This window comes from Hemitrygon akajei, unplaced genomic scaffold (assembly GCF_048418815.1).
Source record: "Hemitrygon akajei unplaced genomic scaffold, sHemAka1.3 Scf000103, whole genome shotgun sequence".
Classification (NCBI taxonomy): domain Eukaryota; kingdom Metazoa; phylum Chordata; class Chondrichthyes; order Myliobatiformes; family Dasyatidae; genus Hemitrygon; species Hemitrygon akajei.
Window position 1 is genome coordinate 2,461,161 of NW_027331989.1, and position 21,733 is coordinate 2,482,893.

The window sequence follows — 21,733 nt, forward strand, 5'->3', positions numbered from 1 at the left end:
TTACATTTCCTGCCTGTCCATCTGTCAACGCTCACAAATTAAGTCTTGGGGCTTTGTGTTCTCTGCTCTCAGAAGCTTTTCCGCGATCTGTGTCAATTAGTTAGATCCAGCAAAGTTGTCTGAACCTTGTAAGGTGTTTTGTCAATTGCAATGTGTTTCCACTGTAAATATCTAGTTTAAAGGAACCATTTGACAGATACAAATTAATGAAGTTGATTATCTAATTGTAGCATATGAAATTATATTGAATCACCGATGGTTACCATTGTCCCCAGCAGTACAACCTCTTGACATCTAGTTTGCATTTGAGAGACTCTGCCAAGAAAGTTTTGCATAAACACTTACATATCCACAAACTTCTTCAATTTCTTCAGCGACTTCTTCACAGTCCGGACATTCGTTTAGCTCTATCAGGACCCACCCCTAGCCCATCAAACGCAGCGATCTAAAGCGGTGACTATGTGTGAGCATGTACCTATCAAACAACGCAGTTGTTTTCTCTGTGTAGTGTTTTATCCCCGTGTGCTACTGGCGATCTCTCGGAAGGAAATTTGTGCCTCTGTCTGTTATGCGTATGTGATACACACACAGACGCGTCCACGCACAAACTAACATAAACATAAACAGACAAATGCAGACGCACATAGGGACATACACACACGCGCGCACACACAGACAGTCACAAACACACACAGACATATATAGGCACACGCAGACGCACACATCCAAACGTAAAAACGCAGAACACGTGGACACGCCAACACACACACACACGCACACACACACACACACACACACACACACACACACACACACACACACACACGCACACACACACGCACGCACGCACGCACGCACGCACACACACACACACACACACACACACACACACACCTTTCAGAATTAACAGAGGTATATGGACTAATGAGTCTTCTTCTGTATTCCCTGATGGCTGACGAAGCTTGATCCGCCAGTAATGCAAAGCCTTCACTCATTTCAAGAGAATTCCAATTTGAAGCCTCAGAAGGTGCTGCGGCCATGTTATTGGGTGCAGGAAGAACAGAGTCCAAATGGGACGGAACTAACGGTTTCTGGAAGAAGGAAGAAGATTGGCGTTGAGGAACTGATCACCCAAGAAAGAAAGTCGGGAGAGCTCGACGGTAAGAATGGCAGATTTCTGCTCCCGAATCTCGTGGATTGATAGTCATCCCATGAAATTTGAATTAACCACCAGAACTTCGCCTAAAGCCTTATTAAACTGCCTATCGATTTCTTAAACAGCCTATCGATGGCTTCTCATGGTGGCTATCGCTAAAATTCTTTGTTAGGTCCTAGAAATCTCCCAGGGAAATGAGAAATAAAGGCGCCTTCCTCTCAATATTGCTCAGGACACACTGCGAAATAGACTTTCTGCAGATGATATTCAGAGAGATTCGCTGTGCAGTCGAACATATAAAGTTGATACCAACTGACTGGCCACTCACAGTTCAACTTCAGATTTCTGTAAACCAGGAAGTTGTTTGCTCATAGCATGCTCTTGGATGTGCCGAAGTTGGATGCAATCCGCTAAATCTCTGCTGCGGTGCCTCCTCACTCCAGACATGGTCCAGACTCCGTCTGATCCCTGGGAACGCAGTGTGGATTCCGCCCGTTCTCCATTGACGGCAGTGTTTTCTTCCCCTGCTAGGTACGCCGTTCCCCTCTGTCATCGAAAGACAACAGCTTCATAGGTCACTTGACAAAGGAGCATTTACTCTGGGGTGCGGGATTTATTTTGCAGAGGGATGTGGGGGTGATGAAAGAGGAAATATGGTGAAAATAATAAAATAAATTGTAGGGTTTTAATCATTGGTAGAAGCTAACGGTCACGAGCTGTGCACACCGAAGGGTCTGTTTCCGTGCTGTGTCCCTCTTGGGGTCGAAAACAGTTCTATTCACCCCGGTGCTGGAAATCGAAGCCTAACACACTGCGAAAGGTTTCACGGCTAAAGTAATGGTCTTTCTGTAGAAGCAATACTTGGGTTATGGTTAGAGATAGCGGGTACTTTGGAATGTGAGCTGGGGTCTTTTTTCGGCGAGAGATGAAGAGAGAAGACGCTGGACAGAACCAGTCGTAGGATTCGACTCGCTGGGGACCGGGATTCGTTGGAGCAAGATGCCGCATTCGAAAGAGGATCGGTGAATATTACTTTTGGGAGAGTTGAGCTCCAACTTGTGTACATTTGACTGTTTAATTTTAATGTGCCCTTTTTGGGTTTTTTTTCCTTTCTGTACTAACCCTTTAGATAAGATTTGTAAATATAATTCCTGTAATTGTATGCAGCGTGCTGTCTGTTATTTCCTGGAATAATTTGTAACAGATAGAAAATTACTCAGCATCCACACAATCCGGGGTTTGGGGTAGGGGAGTCGTCTCCATCTCCCGGGATTGGCGGGACTGCAGAGTGCCTTCCCTAGACTTACGCAGCCAAGGAAACCAGTGGGGTTTGATTTCGGGGGTCTCGGCCAGGATCGGTTTCGTTGGATGCTGTGTGATTGCCCTGAGCATTGATCTAGTGTGTTGCACGTTTAAGTCTGCGTTATACTATTGTCCGGTAAAAAGATTAAGTTACGTTGGTATGGACGCTGTAGGAGTTGAACGGTGATGCGAATCCATGGGATTACCGGTTAAGAATGCGCATGTATTAAGTGGGGTAGCGATTCGTCGTCCCAATAAATTATTTATTAGGACTTTAAGTACCCTTAGAGCATTAGGAAGAGTTTCAATCTTGGAGTGGAGGTTTGACAAAGTGCCGGGCAAAATATTGTTTTAGATCAGACTGACGTTAACGTAAGTGCAAGGTAACTGCCTGGTGCTATTCGGGCCCCTGGAATGGGTGGGGGTTGCGTGGGCTGTCCATATTTTCCGGGGGGAATGTAATGTAGGTGAACGTGCCAAATCTGAACCCGAGTTTCCCGTAACTTTAAAGGAAACTTCAAAGACAGTCAGCTGTCGTGTCTGCGGAGCGACGGAAAGGTGTGGTCTGACTTGAAGGGTTTAATAAGGGGTGAACATTCTGATTTGGTTGCACCCCTTTACCTCCCTGGGGAATAAATGGCCAAATGTCCAGGTCCATTGCCCCAGTTATCGTCGGCTCAGCATGCTTTCTGGAATGAAGCTCAAACCTAAAGGTGAAAGAAGTGTCTGTGACCTGGGCGAGGCAGACCTCTCGGATGCTGGATGACTGTCAGTGCTCTGATGACGATGAACGCAGTGATTGGTGGTGAGTTTGAGGGGCCGGCTGCTGACGTTATGAGATCCTTAAAGAAACAGAATGCCTTTGCTTCTTTTAGGGGCTACATACAAGCGCTGGAAAACGTTCCTGGTGCGACGAGAAGACCGATGGAGCTGATGACGGGATTTCAAGACATGTGTCAGGAGAAAGGAGAGAAACTTTCCACTTACATTTATTGGCTAGAGAGACAGCCGAGTGTATTGCGGCGTAGTGCAGGAGGGGTGGGTGCGGCATTCAAACGGCTGAGGTGAATCATTTAAGCATGGACCAATGGCAAAAGGCGCACAGTCACAGGTTGGGGTTTCCGAATATCTCGGAAGACGCGCCCCCTCCCTCGTTTGTCGAGCTGATCAGAGAAGTAAGGGAGGAGGAGAATATAACAGGAGGCCGTCTACCGAAACGGTGAGAGCCAGTGAGCAGTGAAAACTTTCCCAGCAGTAAAACAAGGAACACACTGGAAAAAAAGACCTATTCCTGTCGGCTGAATGGGGACAAGTTCCAATGTATTGCTATGGATCGAAGGTATTTATGCTGGCACCGTTACTCTGTTGTACCGTTCGTTCTACGACCCGTATTTGACGCATTTACCATTGACGCCACTCAGTATGCCCAGAGATATGGGGTCCTAGTACGGATGACAATCCGTATACAGTAATGGTTATTTGTCAGTGAAGCTGGAGTTTTCGGAGGAAGATCTGGGAGTAGCTGAGGTCCTTGATACATCAGCGCTGGTTTGTCCGGACCCGATCGAGAGGGACGAAGCTTCGATTCTTCTGGGGACAAATACACCTAGTGTGAGGAGACTGCAAGGAGCCTGCAACGATACCGTTGGAGAGAGGTTTCTGAAAACATTATCCATTCACCTGTGTTCTGTGCTGCATTTGAGGAAGTGCGTGGCCACACTGGGCTGGATGTTGAGCATAAACGAGGGACTGTGCGGATCTCCCAGCCAAACCAGTCGTGTTACGGCCCAGGGAAGTAGCGACAGTGACGGAAACCCGAAATTTCCCGGAATGCCTGATGCTGAATGACACCCGTTTGGTGGACACTCCGAAAGACCACGAAGAGGAGATATGCTTACCTGCTGGGGTACTGGTGAGGCCCGAACTGCAGCAAACGGTTGTACCGATGAACAGGATGACAGTGATTGTCAGCAATCCTTCGGAGAGGGAGTTCACCCTCAGGCCGTAGATGACAATGGCGCACCTCTTTCCGGTGGCGTTAATGTCTAGTATCCTTGTGAGACAACCGGGGAGAAACTCCCTGCGAAAAAGGGAATGTTGACTGCCGAGGCATTCAACTTTGGGGACTACTCGGTACCAGGAGTTTGATAGAGAAGATATTGAATGTGAACTTTTTCTACTGCCGAGTATGGTGTGAGTTTATTCCAGGAGTACACGCCACACTAACCGGATGACAGAGGACACCCGGTTCTGACGCCTGCGGAGAATGAGCTAATGACGAAAGAACCTGCACTGGCGTTTGCAGACCCCGTTTGCCGTATCTACTGTGTACATATGCCATCAGATAAAGGTTAAACGATGTCCTGTTTCAGGATTAGGGCACATGGTTGAGTCCTGTTGCGTTTGTCACCCGGAATCTGTTATCCTCTGACTAAATATACCCTCCACACAAGTTGGAGTTCCTGGCATTGAAATGGACTGTGGTGTATAAGCTAAGTAATTATCGATATGGTACCAAGTTTGAGGTGAAAATGGACAACAAACCGCTAACTTATATCCTGAGCTGGGCGAAATTGGATGCCACAGGCCATCGGTGGTTGGTGCCGTTGTCTGCCTATGATTTCAGCCTGAAGCGCCGGTCGAAAAGTGGGAACATTGTTGCTGAAGCGTTTTCCGGATGTGCGCAAGAAGGACTGGAAAGGGAGGGAGAGTGGGAGAGCGTTCCTGCCCCTGAACTCACAGCATGTGCCAGTTCTTTAACTCGGGGTAGGCAGAGGAAAAGCAAGGGCAAGATCGAGCGGAAGATCATTTCGGAGCTTCTGATGGTGCCATTCCACAGGCTTACTGTAACCTGACTGCTCTGAGGACAAAGCCTTTGCCAGAATTCAGCACTGGGGAAGGGGCAGCCGCTGAACGAGATGACCTGGGCATTGGTTCCATTTGGTCAGCGGTTGCAAAAGGGGCCATGACCCAAACAGACAAGATAAAACGTTCTGCTGTGTCTCTACTACTGAGTGAATGGCCCAGTCTAGAGTTGACAAACCAGATCCAATACAGGGTCACATTGGCTCCGGACCGGCCGCGTCGTTCCCAGCTGATTCTTCCTCAGATGTATGAGAGGATTGTGTTGATGTCGCTTCATGACGATTCTGGTCATTTGGGGTGTGATAGACCTCTGGCTTGTTTAGTGACCGGTTCCACTGGCCCCGAATGAAGCCGGAGGTCGAAGAGTACTGCAAGTCACGCATACGATGTATACAGAGAGAGACGTTGCCTACGCGGTCCGCTCCGTTGTCCCAATTGCAGTGCGGGGACCTTGTCCTCATGTGTATGAGCTTCCTGTCAATAGCGCCAGATGCCAACAAAATGGCGAATGTCTTAGCTATCACGAATCACTACATTAGATGCGTATGTCTTCCGTACCAAGGATCAGAGTACCTGCACAGTGGCCAAGGTGTTATGGGAGAAGTATTTCATTTATTAAAGTCTCTCTAGGAGGATACATAGTCATCAGGGACGGGATTTCGAGAGTAGGCTCATACACGAGTTACTATGCATGCTTGGATTTGAGAGCTACGTCCTATCACCCGCAGGTTGATCCCCCGTCCTATCGGTTTAATCGGACCTTGCTTGACATGCTTGGAACTTTGGTGATCAGCAAAAACAACAAGTGGCGTCAACATACTGTGCATCTGGTCCCCTGCGATAACTGTATCCGAAATAAAGCTGCCGGGTAGTCGCCATATTACCTAATGTTTGGGCGCGAGGAGAGTCTGCCCGTGAATCTCTGTTTTGAGACTGGCAAGGAAGATCTACCGCAGAGGACTTATCGGAAGTGTGTGTCCGAAGGGAGAAGGGAGCTGAATAAGAGACATTTTTTGCTGAGGTCTCGGCGACCAAGCAGAATCAAAGAAATAAGAGGAGTTATGTTCATAAAGTTGGGTTTTCCCAATGTATGCCTGAAGACCGTGTCCTCATAATGAATTTGGGGCTACCAGGGAAGCATAAGTTGTTCTCAGGGGGGTAATGATTAACTCTGCACCCCATTTCCATCAGGTCTGTTCATCACTCATAGCACAACCAATGTGCAGAAGACTATAAATCATGCAAATACCCAACAAATAATAATCATTATCATCATCATCAACATCATCACAATCGTCAATAAGTAATAAACAACAGCTATTGAGAACATCAGATGTAGAGTCATTGAAAGTAGATCCGTCAGTTACGGGAACAGCTCAGAGATGGGAAAGTGAAGTAGAGTGAAGAACTACTCCTGAAACAAGTCGTTTGAGTCTTGGGGCTCCTGTCCCGTCTTCCTGATGGCAAAAGCGAGAATAAAGCATATCCTTCGTGGCTGCCGTGCTTTAATTTTAAAGACACTAACATGCTGTGCCCAGGACAGATATTCGGAACTGATAACTCCGAGGAATTTAAAGATGATGACCCTCCCCATTTCGGATTCACCGTTGAGGACTGGCTCACGCCCGAAGTCTATAGTGCAATGGCACTTAACCCACATGTTATGAAATCATTTGAAAGATGGCTTCTGACACACCCCGGACCATCGCGAATCCATCACTGGACCCATTGCATTTCGCTTAAAGACCACAGGTTGGAGTCGAGTACTCCATTATTTTTCTGCTCCAAAGAGTTTTCACCCATCTGGACGAGCCAGGCAGCAGTGTGCAAGTCATGTTCTTTGATGTCTCCGTGCTTCTAACACCATCCGTCCTGCTTTGCTAACGTGTAAGCTTACGGAAATGCAGGTAGATATTCCACGAGTGCCCTGTTTTGCTGACGAACTGTCCAGATGGCATCAATAAGTGAGATTACAGAGCTGTGTATCAAGAACTGTGGTTAGAGGCACAGAAGCAACTAAGGGGAATGTCAGTCCGCACTTCTGTTCACCGACAACCTCCGACTTCCTGATACAGCTCGGAGGCCTGCCACCTACCGATTCGTCCGTTCTGGTCTGTATCAGACGGGGATAAGAGGGTGAGTATAGAAGAGTGGTGGAGAACTTTGTTGAGTGAAGTGGGCTGAATCACCTGCTGCTCAAAGCACTCAGACCAAAGAGTTGGTGTTAGAGTTGTGGAAGGTGAAGACGCCCTGCACTCCCATCTCAATCAAGGGAATAGATGTGGAAGTCGCCTGGTCCTACAAATATCTGGCAAATCTCCTGGACAATAAACCTGACTGGACTATAAGTACAGAGGCTTTGTGCAAGAAGGGACAAAGACGGATGAACTTCCTCAGGAGGCGCTGGTCATTCAACGTCTGCAGTACTATACTGCAAATGTTCTACAACTCAGTGGTGGCCAGCTTCTATTCTGTACTGTAATCTGTTGGGGGTCAGGGTAAAAGCAGCTGAGCCCAAAAAGATTGATAAGCTCTTAAAAAAAGCTGGTTTTGTTAAGGGGTTATCTGGTAGCTGTGCCAGAGGAGGTGATGCTGCAAAATACAGAACATTATGATCAATTGGGCAGTTTTCCAGGGAAGGTGGGACCTGTTCCGGCGGCATGGTTTACATCTGAACTGGAGGGAAAAATATTCTTGAAGGTAGGATTGCTAGAGAGGCTCCGGTGGATTTAAACTAGATACGGGGGTGGGGGGAGTGGGAGCGGATCCACAGTGTAGGAACAGATGTATGGGAGAAGGAAGAAAAAGAAGACGGGTAAAATTCTTTGTACAGTTCGAGATAAACAGAGAGGAAGAGGTGGAGAATTTGTTAAATGCATTTATTTTAATGCTAGGAGCATTGCAAGAAAGGAAGGTGGGTGAGCTTAGAACCTGGATTGATACCTGGAAATATGATGTTGTAGCTATTAGTGAAACATGGTTGCAGGAGGGGTGTGATTGGCAACTAAATATTCCTGGATTTCTTAGTTTCAGGTATGATAGAATCAGAGGGACAAGAGGGGGAGGTATTGCGTTGCTTGTCAGAGAAAATAATTACAGCTGTGTTCTGGCAGGAGAGATTAGAGGGCTCGTCTAGGGAGACTATTTGGGTGGAATTGAGGAATGGGAAAGGTGTTGTAACACTTATAGGGGTGTATTTAGGACCAACTATTGGGGAGCGAGAATTGGAGGAGCAAATTTGCAAGGAGGTAGCAGAAATTTGTAATAAGCACAGGGTTGTGATTGTGGGAGATTTTACTTTTCCACACATAGACTGGGAAGCCCATACTGTAAAAGGGATGGATGGTTTGGAGTTTGTAAAATGTGTGCAGGGTAGTTTTTTGCAGCGATACATAACAGTACCGACTAGAGAAGGGAGAGTGTTGATTCTTCTGTTAGGGAATTAAATAGGTCAGGTGACGGAAGTATGTGTTGGGGAGCACTTCGGGTCCAGTGATCACAATGCCATTAGTTTCAATATAATTAAGGAGTAAGATAGGACTGCACCCAGGGTAGAGATTTTTGATTGGAGAAACGCTAACTTTGAGAAGATGCGAAAGGATTTAACAGAAGTGGAGTGGGACAATTTGTTGCATGGGAAGGATGTAATAGAGAAATGGTGGTCATTTAAAGGTGACATTTTGAGAGTACAGAAAATTTATGTTCCTGTTAGGTTGAAAGGAAAGGTTAAAAGTTCGAGGGAGCCATAGTTTTGAAGGGATATTGGAAACTTGGTTCGGAATAAGAGAGATAGCTACAATACATATTGGCAGCATGGAGTAAATGAGGTGCGCTAGGAATATAAAGAATGTAAGAAGAATTTTAAGAAAGAAATTAGAAAATCTAAAAGAAGATACGAGATTGTTTTGGCAACTAAGGCGAAAATAAATCCGAAAGGTTTCTTCAGTTATATTACTAGCAAAAGGATAGTGAGGGATAAAATTGGTACCTTAGAGAATCAGAGTGGAAAGCTATGTGTGGAGCCAAAAGAGACGTGGAAGATTTTGAACAATTTCACTAAGAAGAGGGATATTGAATTGTGTAAGGTAAGGGAAACAAGTAGGGAAGTTATGGAAACTATGATGATTAAAGATGAGTAAGTACAGGAGCTTTTAAGGAATAAAAAATTGAGTAAATCTCTGAGTCCTGACAGGATATTCCCTAGGACCTTGAGGGAAGTTAGTGTAGGGGCCTCTGTCAGTAATATTACAAATGTCATTAGAAACGGGGATGGTGCCGGAGGATTGGCATATTGCTCATGTGGTCCCATTGTTTAAAAAGGCTTATAAGAGTAAACCTAGCAATTATAGGCCTGACAGTTTGACTTCAGTGGTGGGTAAATTAATGGAAAGTATTCTTAGAGATGGTATATATAATTAATTCGGATAGACAGGAACAGTCAACATGGATTTGTGCGTGGAAGGTCATGTTTGACAAATCTTATTGCACTTTTTGAAGAGGATACTACGAAAGTTGACGAGGATAACGCAGTGGATGTTGTCTATATAGACTTCAGTAAGGCCTTTGAAAAGGTTCCACACGGAAGGTTAGTTAGAAAGGTTCAGTCGTTAGGTATTAATATTGTAGTAGGAGAATGGACTCAACAGTGGCTGGATGGGAGATGCCATCAGATAAGGTTTAGGCGATGTTCTGTTTCATGATTAGGGCACAGGGTTTGTCCCTGTCGCGTTTGTCACCCGGGGTCTGTCACCTTCTCTGTAAAACTACCCCCCACACAAGTTGGAGTTCCTGGCATTGGAATGGTCTGTGGTGGATAAGCTTTGAGTATCTATATGGTACCGTTTGAGGGGAAGACGGACAACAATCCCCGAACCTATAGCCTGATCTCGGCGGAATCAGCTGCAACAGGCCTTCGGTGGTTGGCGGCTTTGTCTGCCTGTGATGTCAGCCTGAAGTACCGGCCGGGAAGTAGGAACATTGTTGCCAATGCGCTTTCCGGACGTGCGCAAGAAGGGCTGGACGGGGAGGCAGAGTGGGAGAGCGAGTCAAAGCATGTGCCAGTTTTCTCTCTCAGGGAAGGCAGAGAAAAGGCAAGGAGAGGATCGAGCGGAAGATCACTTCTGAGGTGCTGATGGTGTCATTCCAAAAGCTTACCGTAACCTGACTGCTGTGAGGAGAAAGCGTTTGCCAGAATTCAGCCATGGGGAAGTGGTGGCCGCTAAGCGTGATGACCTGAACATTGGTTCCATTTCATCAGCGGTTGCGAAAGGGGACATGAGCCAAGCAGACAAAATGAAATATTCCGCTGTGTCTCTACTACTGAATGATTAGCCCAGACTGCAGTTGAGAAACCAGATCCAATAGAGGGTCAAGTCGGTTCCCCACCAGCCTCGGCGTTCCCAGCTGGTTCCTCCTCAGAAGTATGAGAGGATTGTGTTGAAGTCGCTTCATGATGATTCTGGTCATTCGGGGTGTGATAGACCTCTGGCTTGTTCAGTGACCGGTTCCACTGGCCCCGAATGAAGCCGGAGGTCGAAGAGTACTGCAAGTCGCGCTTTCGATGTATACAGAGGGAGACGTTGCCTACGCGGTCCGCTCTGTTGTCCCACTTGCAGAGGACGGGGACCCTTGACCTCATGAGTATGGATTTCCTGTCAATAGAGCCAGATGCCGGCAGCATACTGAATGTCTTAGCTATCACGGATCAATACATTAGATATGCGTATGCCTTCCGTACCAAGGATCAGAGTACCTGCACAGTGGCCAAGGTGTAATGGGAGAAGTACTTCATTTATTAAGGCCTCCCTAGGAGGATACATAGTCATCAGGGACCGGATTTCGAGAGTAGGCTCATACATGAGTTACTATGAATGCTTGGAGTCGAGAACTACGTCCTGTTACCCGCAGGGTGATCCCTCGCCTTATAGGTTTAATTGGACCTTGCCAGACATGCTCGGAACCTTGGTGATCAGCAAAAACAACAAGTGGAGTCAATATATTCGGCATCTGGTCCACTGCGATAACTGTAACCGAAATAAAGCTACCGGGTACTCGCCATATTACCTAATGTTTGGGCGCGAGGAGAGTCTGCCCGTGAATCTCTGTTTTGAGACTGGCAAGGAAGATCTACCGCAGAGGACTTATTGGAAGTCTGTGTCCGAAGGGAGAAGGGAGCTGAATAAGACATATTTTTTGCTGAGGTCTCGGCGACCAAGCAGAATCAAAGAAATAAGTTGAGTTATGATCATAAAGTTGGGTTTTCCCAAGTTATGCCTGAAGACCGAGTTCTCATAATGAATTTGGTGCTACCAGGGAAGCATAAGTTGTCTGATCGCTGGGCGGCTACGCCCTGAGTGATGGAGAGTCCAACGCCAAACTTACCAGTTTTCTGGGTATCACCAGAGGATGGGAATGGACCTGTCAGGATTCTGCATCGGAACCACTTTCTACCTCCGGGGCAAGAGGTGTATGTTAACCCAGGACCTGGCCTGGACCCTACGCCTAGTAAGAGTACTCTGCGGCAACGTGGAGAGACTGAAGGACTCGGAGGGTGAGGAAAAGGGGTTGTGGTATATGATGCCTTTCGCCAACTCCAAAAATTGAGGAAGATATTCCCAACCTTACTCTCGCTGAGGCAGGTGACATGGGGGTGGGGGGGGGGGGCTGTTGGCAGAAGTAGCAGTGCTCAGGCAGGCTTGCATCTGGACCAGGAAGGGGTGAAGCGGGAGTATGCTCCACAGTATCTGGGGATGAAGCTGAGCAGAGCGATCCGGTTTGCAGGAAAGCCCGAGTGATAGACCGGGGGAAGCCTCGTCATGTACACTAGAGGTGTCCCAAGGAGTGTCTGAAACTGAAGGAGTAGTTGATTGGATAAGGAGGAAACCCCAGTTAGGCCGGTCTTTGTAGCGGCAGGGTAACAGAGTGCAGCGACGAACCCTCAAGTCAGATACGTCACTGCACTTTACAAATGGATTGGAGTTGCTGACGTCACGAAATCCCATTGATCGCAGTGTTTTTAATATGAGATGACAAATTATAGCCAAGTCATAAGGACATGGCTATGTTGTTGTGTTGAGAGTAATGCCCTGGCTCCTACTTTTTCTGTTATGCCGCATGTGTTTCATATTGGCAATTCTGTAAAAGCAGCTGGAACTCAGCTTGACTGGCTTGTGTTTGAACATAAGAGATGAGGAGAAATGTGAGCAATCCAATTCGAATGGTCGAAATAAAGGGAGGTTTCTCTGGTGAGGGACACTAAAGTTGGTCTTGGGCTTTTGTTCGCGAGGAGATGAGGAGAGAAGACGCTGGGGAGGACCGGTCGTAGCTTACAATCCGGCGGGAAACCCGTTTATTCGAGATGAATTGCGAGCGACGCTCGGAAGGTGGTGTGTGTTTTTTTCGTTGACTGAGGACCCAGTGCGTGAGTGACAGAGAAGTTCCAGATTAGTTCCAAATTGTGCATGCATGACTGTTTAATTTGGATTGGGCTTTTTATTTTGGTTATTCTTTACTAACCTTTTAATTAAGTTAAGATTCATAAATATAATTTCGTTAATCGTATGCACTGTACAGTCTGTTATTTGTAACATGGCAGAAAATTACACAGCATTCACACAAACTGGGGTTTAAGGTGGGCTCGGGCCGTCTCAATCTCACGAGTTTGGAGGGAATTGAGAGTGTCTTCCTTTGACTTACGCAACCAAGGAAACCAGAGTGTTTTCCCTTTATATCAGTGCATACACACAGACAGACAAAGATCTGAACTTTTAAACGGAATAGGAAATTAAAGTGGCAGGAACAAAAAAGGTTGACAATAAGCAGAGCGGTTACTCATCCGCCTGTCGTTTTTCCAAATCACCGGGAAAGTGTCTATAAATTTTCAACGAAATACACAAAAATAACAGATGTACCACTCCATCACTGATTCCTCTCGATGGAAAGAAAAACTCTATGAACCGAAAACACAGAAATTTGAAGCGTATTGCAGGTCCTTCGGCCCACAATGTTGTGCTGACCATGTAAGCTACTCCAGAGACTGCCTAGTATTTCCCTAGCGTACAACCCTCTATTTTGCTCAGCTCCATGTACCTGGATCACAATCGATGTGCCTCATTCAGGACCAGGACATAATGGTGGCAAGGGCCGAATAGTTCAGAAAATCAGGTAAAGAATGTTCCCTTCAAAATGCAGAAAGACGTGGAGTGGAAGCGAAAAGAAAAGGAGTTGTGAAGGTTGATAGAATGTTGCTGTCTAGTAGAAATTGAAGTGGATTGAGACCAGGCCAATCTCACCGTGCTGAATTTGGAAGGGGTGTGGGGAGAACATGCAGAGGAAATAACTGAGGTGCAGAACAGAATTTCTCTACATTGGCAAAGGGTCGGAACTTCAGAGAAAGCTGTGTGGAGAATCTCCCAACATTGGAAAAGAACAGCAGAGACATGGAAACTGTGAGAATGGAATAAAACTTCAAAGGAGAAGTATGACGGTGGGGAATGGATGCAGGAGGGCGGAGCTGAGGAGAACCGTGGAGTGAATACAAGAGACAGAAATGAACTGAATCAAACTTACGCACTGCGGACAGGATACAATTGAAAGGACACAGCGGGGTTTTTCCCCAGGTGAGGGGTTAAGGAACGGGATAATTTGGAACTCTGACGGGGAGAATATCCCTCAGGAAATGTAGTGAAAGTTTGCGACTTCTCACCCGAAGTTCCAGGGAAAACCATTCTTTGAAATGCTTCATAATAGCCATTTTTATATAACGTCAATGAGCTCAGAGGCGGAAAAAGCTAGAACTTCTTTGTAGGGAACTACTAGCCGTAATAATGTCTCATTAAACAATAGCTTCTGCTTATATTTCATATGTCCACCCGGATTTCCGCCCAAGTTCATAGTGTGATCGCTATTCCCCAGATATTACCTAGAAGGCTATGCTTTATTTACCCCGTTTCGTTCTTCTGCAACGCTTTGGGTTACGTGTCCTTTATCATATGGCTTGAAGCATTATGATGGGTGAGTTTTTGTCGGGAAGCGTATTAGCCCAATTTTCCACTGAAAGAATGCTAAAAAGTGGAAGGAATGGACAGGCTACGGAGCTGACGGATGGTCCTGGAGAAGTTTCACTCGGTAGCTGAAGGTGGACGTCCGCCGTGGAGGGACGGCTGTGCTGTCATGACTGACAGAGTGCAGAACTCTGGAATCATGGGAAGGATTTGGAGGGGACCCTGGAGTGATTTGGATACAAATGCATGGCATGATAAACCCAGCGTTCTCGATTTAGTTGTGCCGTTAGTCATTAAAACATTGAAACACCTGTCTTGAATTTATCCCTCAATCTGCGATTACCGTTCGTGCCTTATTAACCGTCTTTTGTTACCTTCTTCACCGTTTCCACATCGCTCTCCTTATCATTTAATTTCTTGAATATTGAGAACAGTTCTCTTTATATCGGTGCGGGAATGTCATTGGGGAAATTCTGGTTAACAAAATTTAAGTATATACAGCTCGAAGGCTGTTCATCTGAGTGAATAACGAGTCAGGGTGGTCTTGTGACGGGGACGTCATGTCTCAAAATATGACTGTGATTTTAAAGGAATAATCTCGACGATTTAACGAAGAAGGAAGGTAGATAGAGTTTAGATGGACTTTAGTAATGTTTCTAAGAAAGCTCCCATGACAGATACAGGGACGCCGAGATGAATTGGCAAACTAGTCACACAATTAGCTCGGTCAATGGATGCAGATGGTAGTGTGCGTGTGTTTCTCTCTTCCCGGACGCCGGCAATAAGCGGCAAGTGTAGATTTGCTGCTGGGTCCTTTATTGATTGCAAAACAGTATGTGATACAATGTATGACTTAATGCATTTCATGAAATAAAATTCTGGGAGAATATGTAGACCTTTCCCGGGTCGACTTCAGTTATAACCTTGCAATGCTAGGTCTTACCTCTCTGAATGCAGTGGAACAGTACAGCTAAAGTGTTTTTTTTTTGTTATTCTTGCATTGTTCACCAAGGCTTTGAGTGGAAGAATTGCGACTCAGTCTCACAGCTGTACGGAACACTGGTAAGAGCAGACTGAGAGCAACGGGTGCAATTCTGATTGTCACGCCATGGGAAGGATGCTGTAGGAACTGAGCAATGGTAGATCAAAATTCACCAGTTTGTTTCTGGACTGTGGTAGGGGGATAAGCTGTAAGGAGGAGTTTGATTGTTTCAAATAGAAAATAAAGTTAAGGGTCCATGTAGAAGGTTATACATTTCTGAGGAGGTGTATATTGTACAGATAGCCAACAGCTTTGTCTTTTCCCTCGTCAGCAGTGGCTAAAACTACAGGCACATGCAGACACAGGTCTGAAGACAATCTGGTTTCGCCCAGTGGTGCGTGGTTATGTCTACAGCAGACGTGCTTATGCCGGTGACAATAAAATAATGAAACGTGCCTGGATAGCCCTTGGTTTACGAAGGAAGCGAGGGATACGGGATGTATTATGGCTCTGGGGATTGGCATGGATCGCCATGGTCGAGCTGGGGCAGAATCTATGCAATATTGATCCCCCGCTGCAATCTACAAGATGGTGGCTCTGTCACAGCGTTGACCGCAGCGAATCTCCACTGCCAGTGTAAAAGTCATTGTGATGGTTCCATCTTTACCCAAGTTACCCTGCGGCCAGATTCGCCCTGTGTGTCAAAGCAGATGTGAAACGGAACGAATGAATGAAATCAACAGAGTGATCAGATACCTGGATTGTTGATTACGTCACGGCTATCAAGGACGCTCCTGCACGGAAATGGAGTTGTGTTATTTTATTCCAAGTCAATTTAATTGCGATACCTATAATAGTAAACACATAAATCCCAGATGTACATTGCGACCCAATGACGAATGCCAGATGCGGAGAATTAGTGGTTAATGAACGTTCGACCTTTAGGAACATGTGCTTTGCTTTACCTGTGCTTTTTAACCAATATTGAAAACAAAGTCCAAGGAGATTTTAGCACAAGCAGCATTTCTTCTCTAAACTTAGCCTGGGTCGCTGTATAAATGCAGGTGTTCGTGCAGGAACTCAGGTACATGAGCATGTAGCCAGCTTCAGTGGCGACATAGGCAGAGTCGTCGTAATCGCCGTCGTAATGCGCGGTTCCTGCGGGTCCGGTGAGCAGAGAGCTCCCAGTCACCGTCAGCCACAACAGAATGAAACTGCCGGACACACTAAAGAGTAAAATGATGGATTTCCGGCGGCTTTCCATCTCCGGATCCTTCTGTGTTTGACTGCTGTGACCGCGCAGTCCGCGGCGCACTTTACTGGCTAATAAAATGCGCCTTATTGTCAGACAGTTAAACAGGGCTATCAGAAAAAAAGGTATTATAACCGTTAAAATACTCTGCAGAAAGGAGAATGTGATTCCCACAAGAGACGTCATGAACCACGAGCTCGGCTGACAGCCCCATTGAATACCTTTAACTATACGCACGGGTTTAAACTCAAATAGATACGGGACGTTCTGGAAATGCAACAGGATTGCCACGGTTATAATGCCGGCAACAGCTGTCTTCACTGTGCAAAATTTCGCTTTAAGCTTCTGACAACAGATCGCTACGAACCGATCGCCTGTGAACAGGACAGTGAACCAGACCGAGCTTTGCAGGCTGGTTGATTTGAAGTACGTAGCAACCTTACAGGCGGATGTGTAGGACAGGAAGGATGTTGGAAACTGGTACATGACGATATGATAGCCGATTACACAAACCATCATCACCACGAGATCTGCCATTGCCATGGCAACCATGTAGTGGGATATACCTTTGGAAAGTCCGCAATTCCCACGGAAGAGGACCACCATTGTCAATAGGTTCGCTAGGGGAAGAGAAACAAAGTGTGAGTTACAAACAGGGCGAGGAGAAGTGTTACACTCGAATAGTTTCAGAAACTTCAATCAATAAATAAGCTCTTAAACTTGCACATATCCGCCATTTGTGATCACATTTATTATCATCTTAATGGTGTGATAGGGAGAAATTAATTCAAATCTCCAGCTGGACACCCCATTCTTGTGCTGGCTGTATTTACTTTCATTCCCAACTGGTACGGCTAAGACATATAATCAAAGGTTTGATCGGAAATCCACAAAAGCGGGAGGGAAGGAGAGGGAGATCGCGAGTGAGCGAGAGAGAGAGAGAGAGAGAGAGAGAGAGAGAGAGAGAGAGAGAGAGAGAGAGAGAGAGAGAGAGAGAGAGAGAGAGAGAGAGAGAGAGAGAGAGAGAGAGAGAGAGAGAGAGAGAGAGAATTCAGCTCGGCGGCAGTTGTTACAATCCGCAACGCTCCCACAATTCGTTCTGTTCTACTCCTCCTTCACCAAAAGTTAGGTCACAAAATACATTTCAATCCGCAACAACCCGCGGTATCAAATTTACGCTGACAGCGGTCAACAACGGCGACAACTGATCTCTCTGAATTTCAACAACATCGTCTGCGATGAACTTTGGAGGCGGCCGGGGGCGGGGTGGCAGTAAATTCATCCTGCATCAGCGTATAGAGAGGAGACAAAATGTTCAGCAGCAGCAGTCTGCCGTGTTTCCGCAATGGGTTAGTTTCGCCGATAAAGACTACCAAGTGAAATGACTGTTAATGGAAGACCGTCCATAGCATTTCAGACAGAGGATGTGTCGACTTACCCGGAACACCGAAAGCTGCGAGAATAGGGTAAAGTACAATCGCAACATGCCGGATTGTTGGTTGAGCCATTTTTCGGATATTGTTAAATATTTGCCGCACTCCTTGCACTAAGCGCCACTCGCCTGCGTTCTGAACTCTTTGCCCTTATATGCTTTAATCTATACCCCGGCTAAAAAAAGAATAGCAACACAGGTCGCACAATAACTCGAGTTAGTTACAGTCAGTTAACAAACAAGGCGCCATTTCTAATTCTGTGTTTTCACGGCGCCAGAGGGAATACTTAAAACTCAGTCCATAACACCGTCTGGTAAAGTAAACAATCAGAACGTTTTTAAACCTGTTCCGCGCATTCCGGATTGAAATGCCAGTCATGACATATCGCCTGCTTCTATTGTTTTCTTCACGTTCATTTTATTTAAATTAATTGTATGATATCTCGCTCCATATCTCTCAAAGCAAATGATAGCTTCGAGCTTTCTCACAATTTTCCTGAAACCAATCCCACATTATATGAGTATTACAGCGGGCTTGCACAGTCTGCGATATTTGCCCAACATAATTGTAGACCGTACGGATTTCATCACCTTATTTCCTCTTTGTCCATACGTCTTCAGTCACAATGAACTCAGCAGCTCAGTGTGCAGGCATGATTGACAACGACAGCACGTAATGTATTGAAGTATACCCTGCTTTTTAACATTGAAGGCTAAAGATCACTATGATAACCTCTATGACAAACATTACCAATGCCGAATGTGCATCGGCTTTTCTGGTTCCGAATAAGGTCTCAATAAATGGTGGTGCATATTAAGGATCATCATTGGCTCCTCATTTCCATCATCAGAATCGGAACCAGCATCACGTTGACTATCTCCAGCAAATGTCGTGAAATGTGTGTATAGTGCAATAATACTACAGTTATAGTACTGTAACTCGAGTTAGTGCAATACTAGCGCTAAAATAAACAATAAGAAATAAACAAGAGATAGCGCAAAAAGAATTCAAACAGTGACGTATTTTTTTTTAAATTGGAAAAGTTCAGAGATAATTTAGAAAGCCGATGCTTGAAGAGAATAAGCTCAACTAAGATTTAAGAGGCTTAGCGAGTGTTTTGGTGATACTGACGACAACTTCCTGAACTCTTACATAGCCATGGACAAGTATCTGAACACAACATACTTTGAAGTGTTTAATTTGGGGGAAAACCCATCATGATGCTATGAGGCCGGAACTTGGGGATGTAAACTAGGAACGGATGTGTTCAGGGAAAAGCCCAACAGAAATGTGAAGGTTGTTTAGTGTGCCCTTGCTTAGCGCTGTGGGTAGGTTTGACTCAGTGAGGTAGGGAAAGGATGGTAACTCGAAGGGGTCATGGCGGTGACGAGATGTAGAATATCCATTCCCAAGGAAGAAAGAAACAGGCTTAAGACCAACGAAACAGCGATCATCAGAGATGGTTCTGGGGAGTTACAAAGTCGCCAAGAAGGAGCCAAACAATGGACATAAGTGAATTGGCGAGGTGGAGAACAAGAGGACAAGAGCGTCGAAGCGATGAGGGATACAAGAGGAAAGAAACACGTGCCTGGAGTCATAGAAACATCGAAACATAGAAAATAGGTGCAGGAGTAGGCCATTCGGCCCTTCGAACCTGCACCGCCATTCAGTATGATCATGGCTGATCATCCAACTCAGAACCCTACACCTACTTTCTCTCCACACCCTCTGATCCCTTTAGCCACAAGGGCCATACCTAACTGCCACTTAAATTTAGCCAATTAACCGGCCTCAACTGTTTCCTGTGGCAGAGAATTCCACAGATTCACCACTCTCTGTGTGAAGAAGCTTTCCCTCATCTCGGTCCTAAAAGACTTCCCCTTTATCCATAAACTATGACCCCTCGTTCTCGACTTTCCCAACATCGGAAACAACCTTCCTGCATCTAGCCTGTCCAATACCTTTAGAATTGTATACGTTTCAATAAGATCCACCCTCAATCTTCAAAATTCCAGCGAGTGTAAGCCTAGTTGATCCAGTCTTTCTTCATATGAAAGTCGTTTCATCCCAGGAATCAATCTGGTGAACCTTCTTTGTACTCCCTCCATGGCAAGAATGTATTTCCTCAGATCAGGGGACCAAAACTGAACACAGTACTTTGGGTGCGGTCTCAACAAGGCCTTGTACAACTGCAGTAGAACCTCCCTGCTCCTGTACTCAAATCCTTTTGCTATGAATGCCAACATACCATTTGACTTTTTCACCGCCTGCTGTAACTGCATGCAGTCGGAGGCGGTAGTGGAGGTCGTTAATGAATGATGTGCCTCAGTCTGCGCCAGTGCAAAGGTTCCCAACAGATTTTATCCCGTGGACCAGTACTGTTAACCAAACACTCCGCTGACCACAGAGTAGGAATCCTGGAGGGAACTTGATGAATGTGGGGGCAGCGTGGACAGGCTGATATGGTGGAATATGGCAAGGTTTCGAAGGAAGATGCATTGGAGATTCTGAAGATCATGAGGATAGATAAGTCCCCGATAGGGAAAGGAATATAGCAAATGTTACTAATGGTTGCGTGGAAAGAGATTGTTTCGGCTTTGGTGATGATATGTGCGTCCTCACTGGCCACAGGAATAGGTGCCAAGCATTAGACGGTGGGAGGTTCTGAAAAATATCATTATTTTGTTCAAGAAAGGTACCAGATTTAACCTTGGAATGATAGACTAATTACTCTTACTTCAGTGACGGGCAAAATTGGGGTGAATTTCTGGAATTACGTTTAGGAGCTCCCCAAGTCTCGGCACATCAACCTGTAATTGGAACTTAGACGTCCTCACTAATCGCACCGAAACGGTGAAACTAAGCAAGTGCGCATCAAATCCCCAAAACTTCAACACAGATGCCCCGCAGTGGTGTGTACAGAGTCCCCGTCTCTACTCTCTCTCTCTTCGCCCATGACTGCACTCCCGCTCTTGCTACAAACTCCGTCATCATAGTCGCAGAGTTCACAACAGTGATTGGCCTAATCACAGAAACTAATGAATCTGCACATAGAGAGAATGAACCTGAAACTTCGACCACCATTAAGAGGACAATAGAAATGGTAATCGACTTCAAAAATGCAAGAAGTCTCGAACAGGCACCACTATCAATGTCTGTAGTGAGATGCTGAAGATGTTCTATAGGTCAGTTGTGGAGAGCGCCCTCTTCTTTGTGGTGGCGTGTTGGGGAGGAAGCATTAAGAAGAGGGACGCCTCACGTCTTAATAAGCTGGTAAGGAAGGCGGGCTCTGTCGTGGGCAAAGTACTGGAGAGTTTAACATCGGTAGCTGAGCGAGGGGCGCTGAGTAGGCTACGGTCAATTATGGAAAACTCTGAACATCCTCTACATAGCACCATCCAGAGACAGAGAAGCAGTTTCAGCGACAGGTTACTATCGATGCAATGCTCCTCAGACAGGATGAAGAGGTCAATACTCCCCAATGCCATTAGGCTTTACAATTCAACCGCCAGGACTTAAGAACTTTTTAAAAGCTATTATTAATGCTTTTTGAGATAGTGATTTAGATGCATATCATATTTCTTTACTGAGTTAAGTATTGTATGTAATTAGTTTTGCTACAACAAGTGTATGGGACATTGGAAAAAAAGTTGAATTTCCCCATGGGGATGAATAAAGTATCTATCTATCTATCTATGTATCTATCTATGTATCTATCTATCTATCCCTAATCGTGACGTA

At 45.8% G+C, this 21,733-nt stretch overlaps 1 protein-coding gene across 1 annotated transcript; it reads right to left on the minus strand.

Moving 5' to 3' along the window:
* Nucleotides 1-16,268: 16,268 nt before the first annotated feature.
* On the minus strand, nt 16,269-18,067 carry LOC140723183 (probable G-protein coupled receptor 139). The gene is made up of 2 exons (XM_073037797.1): nt 17,998-18,067; nt 16,269-17,179 (listed from the first exon to the last, which is right to left on the minus strand). The coding sequence occupies exons 1-2, from the start codon at nt 18,065-18,067 to the stop codon at nt 16,269-16,271; spliced, it is 981 nt and encodes a 326-aa protein (XP_072893898.1).
* Nucleotides 18,068-21,733: the final 3,666 nt, after the last annotated feature.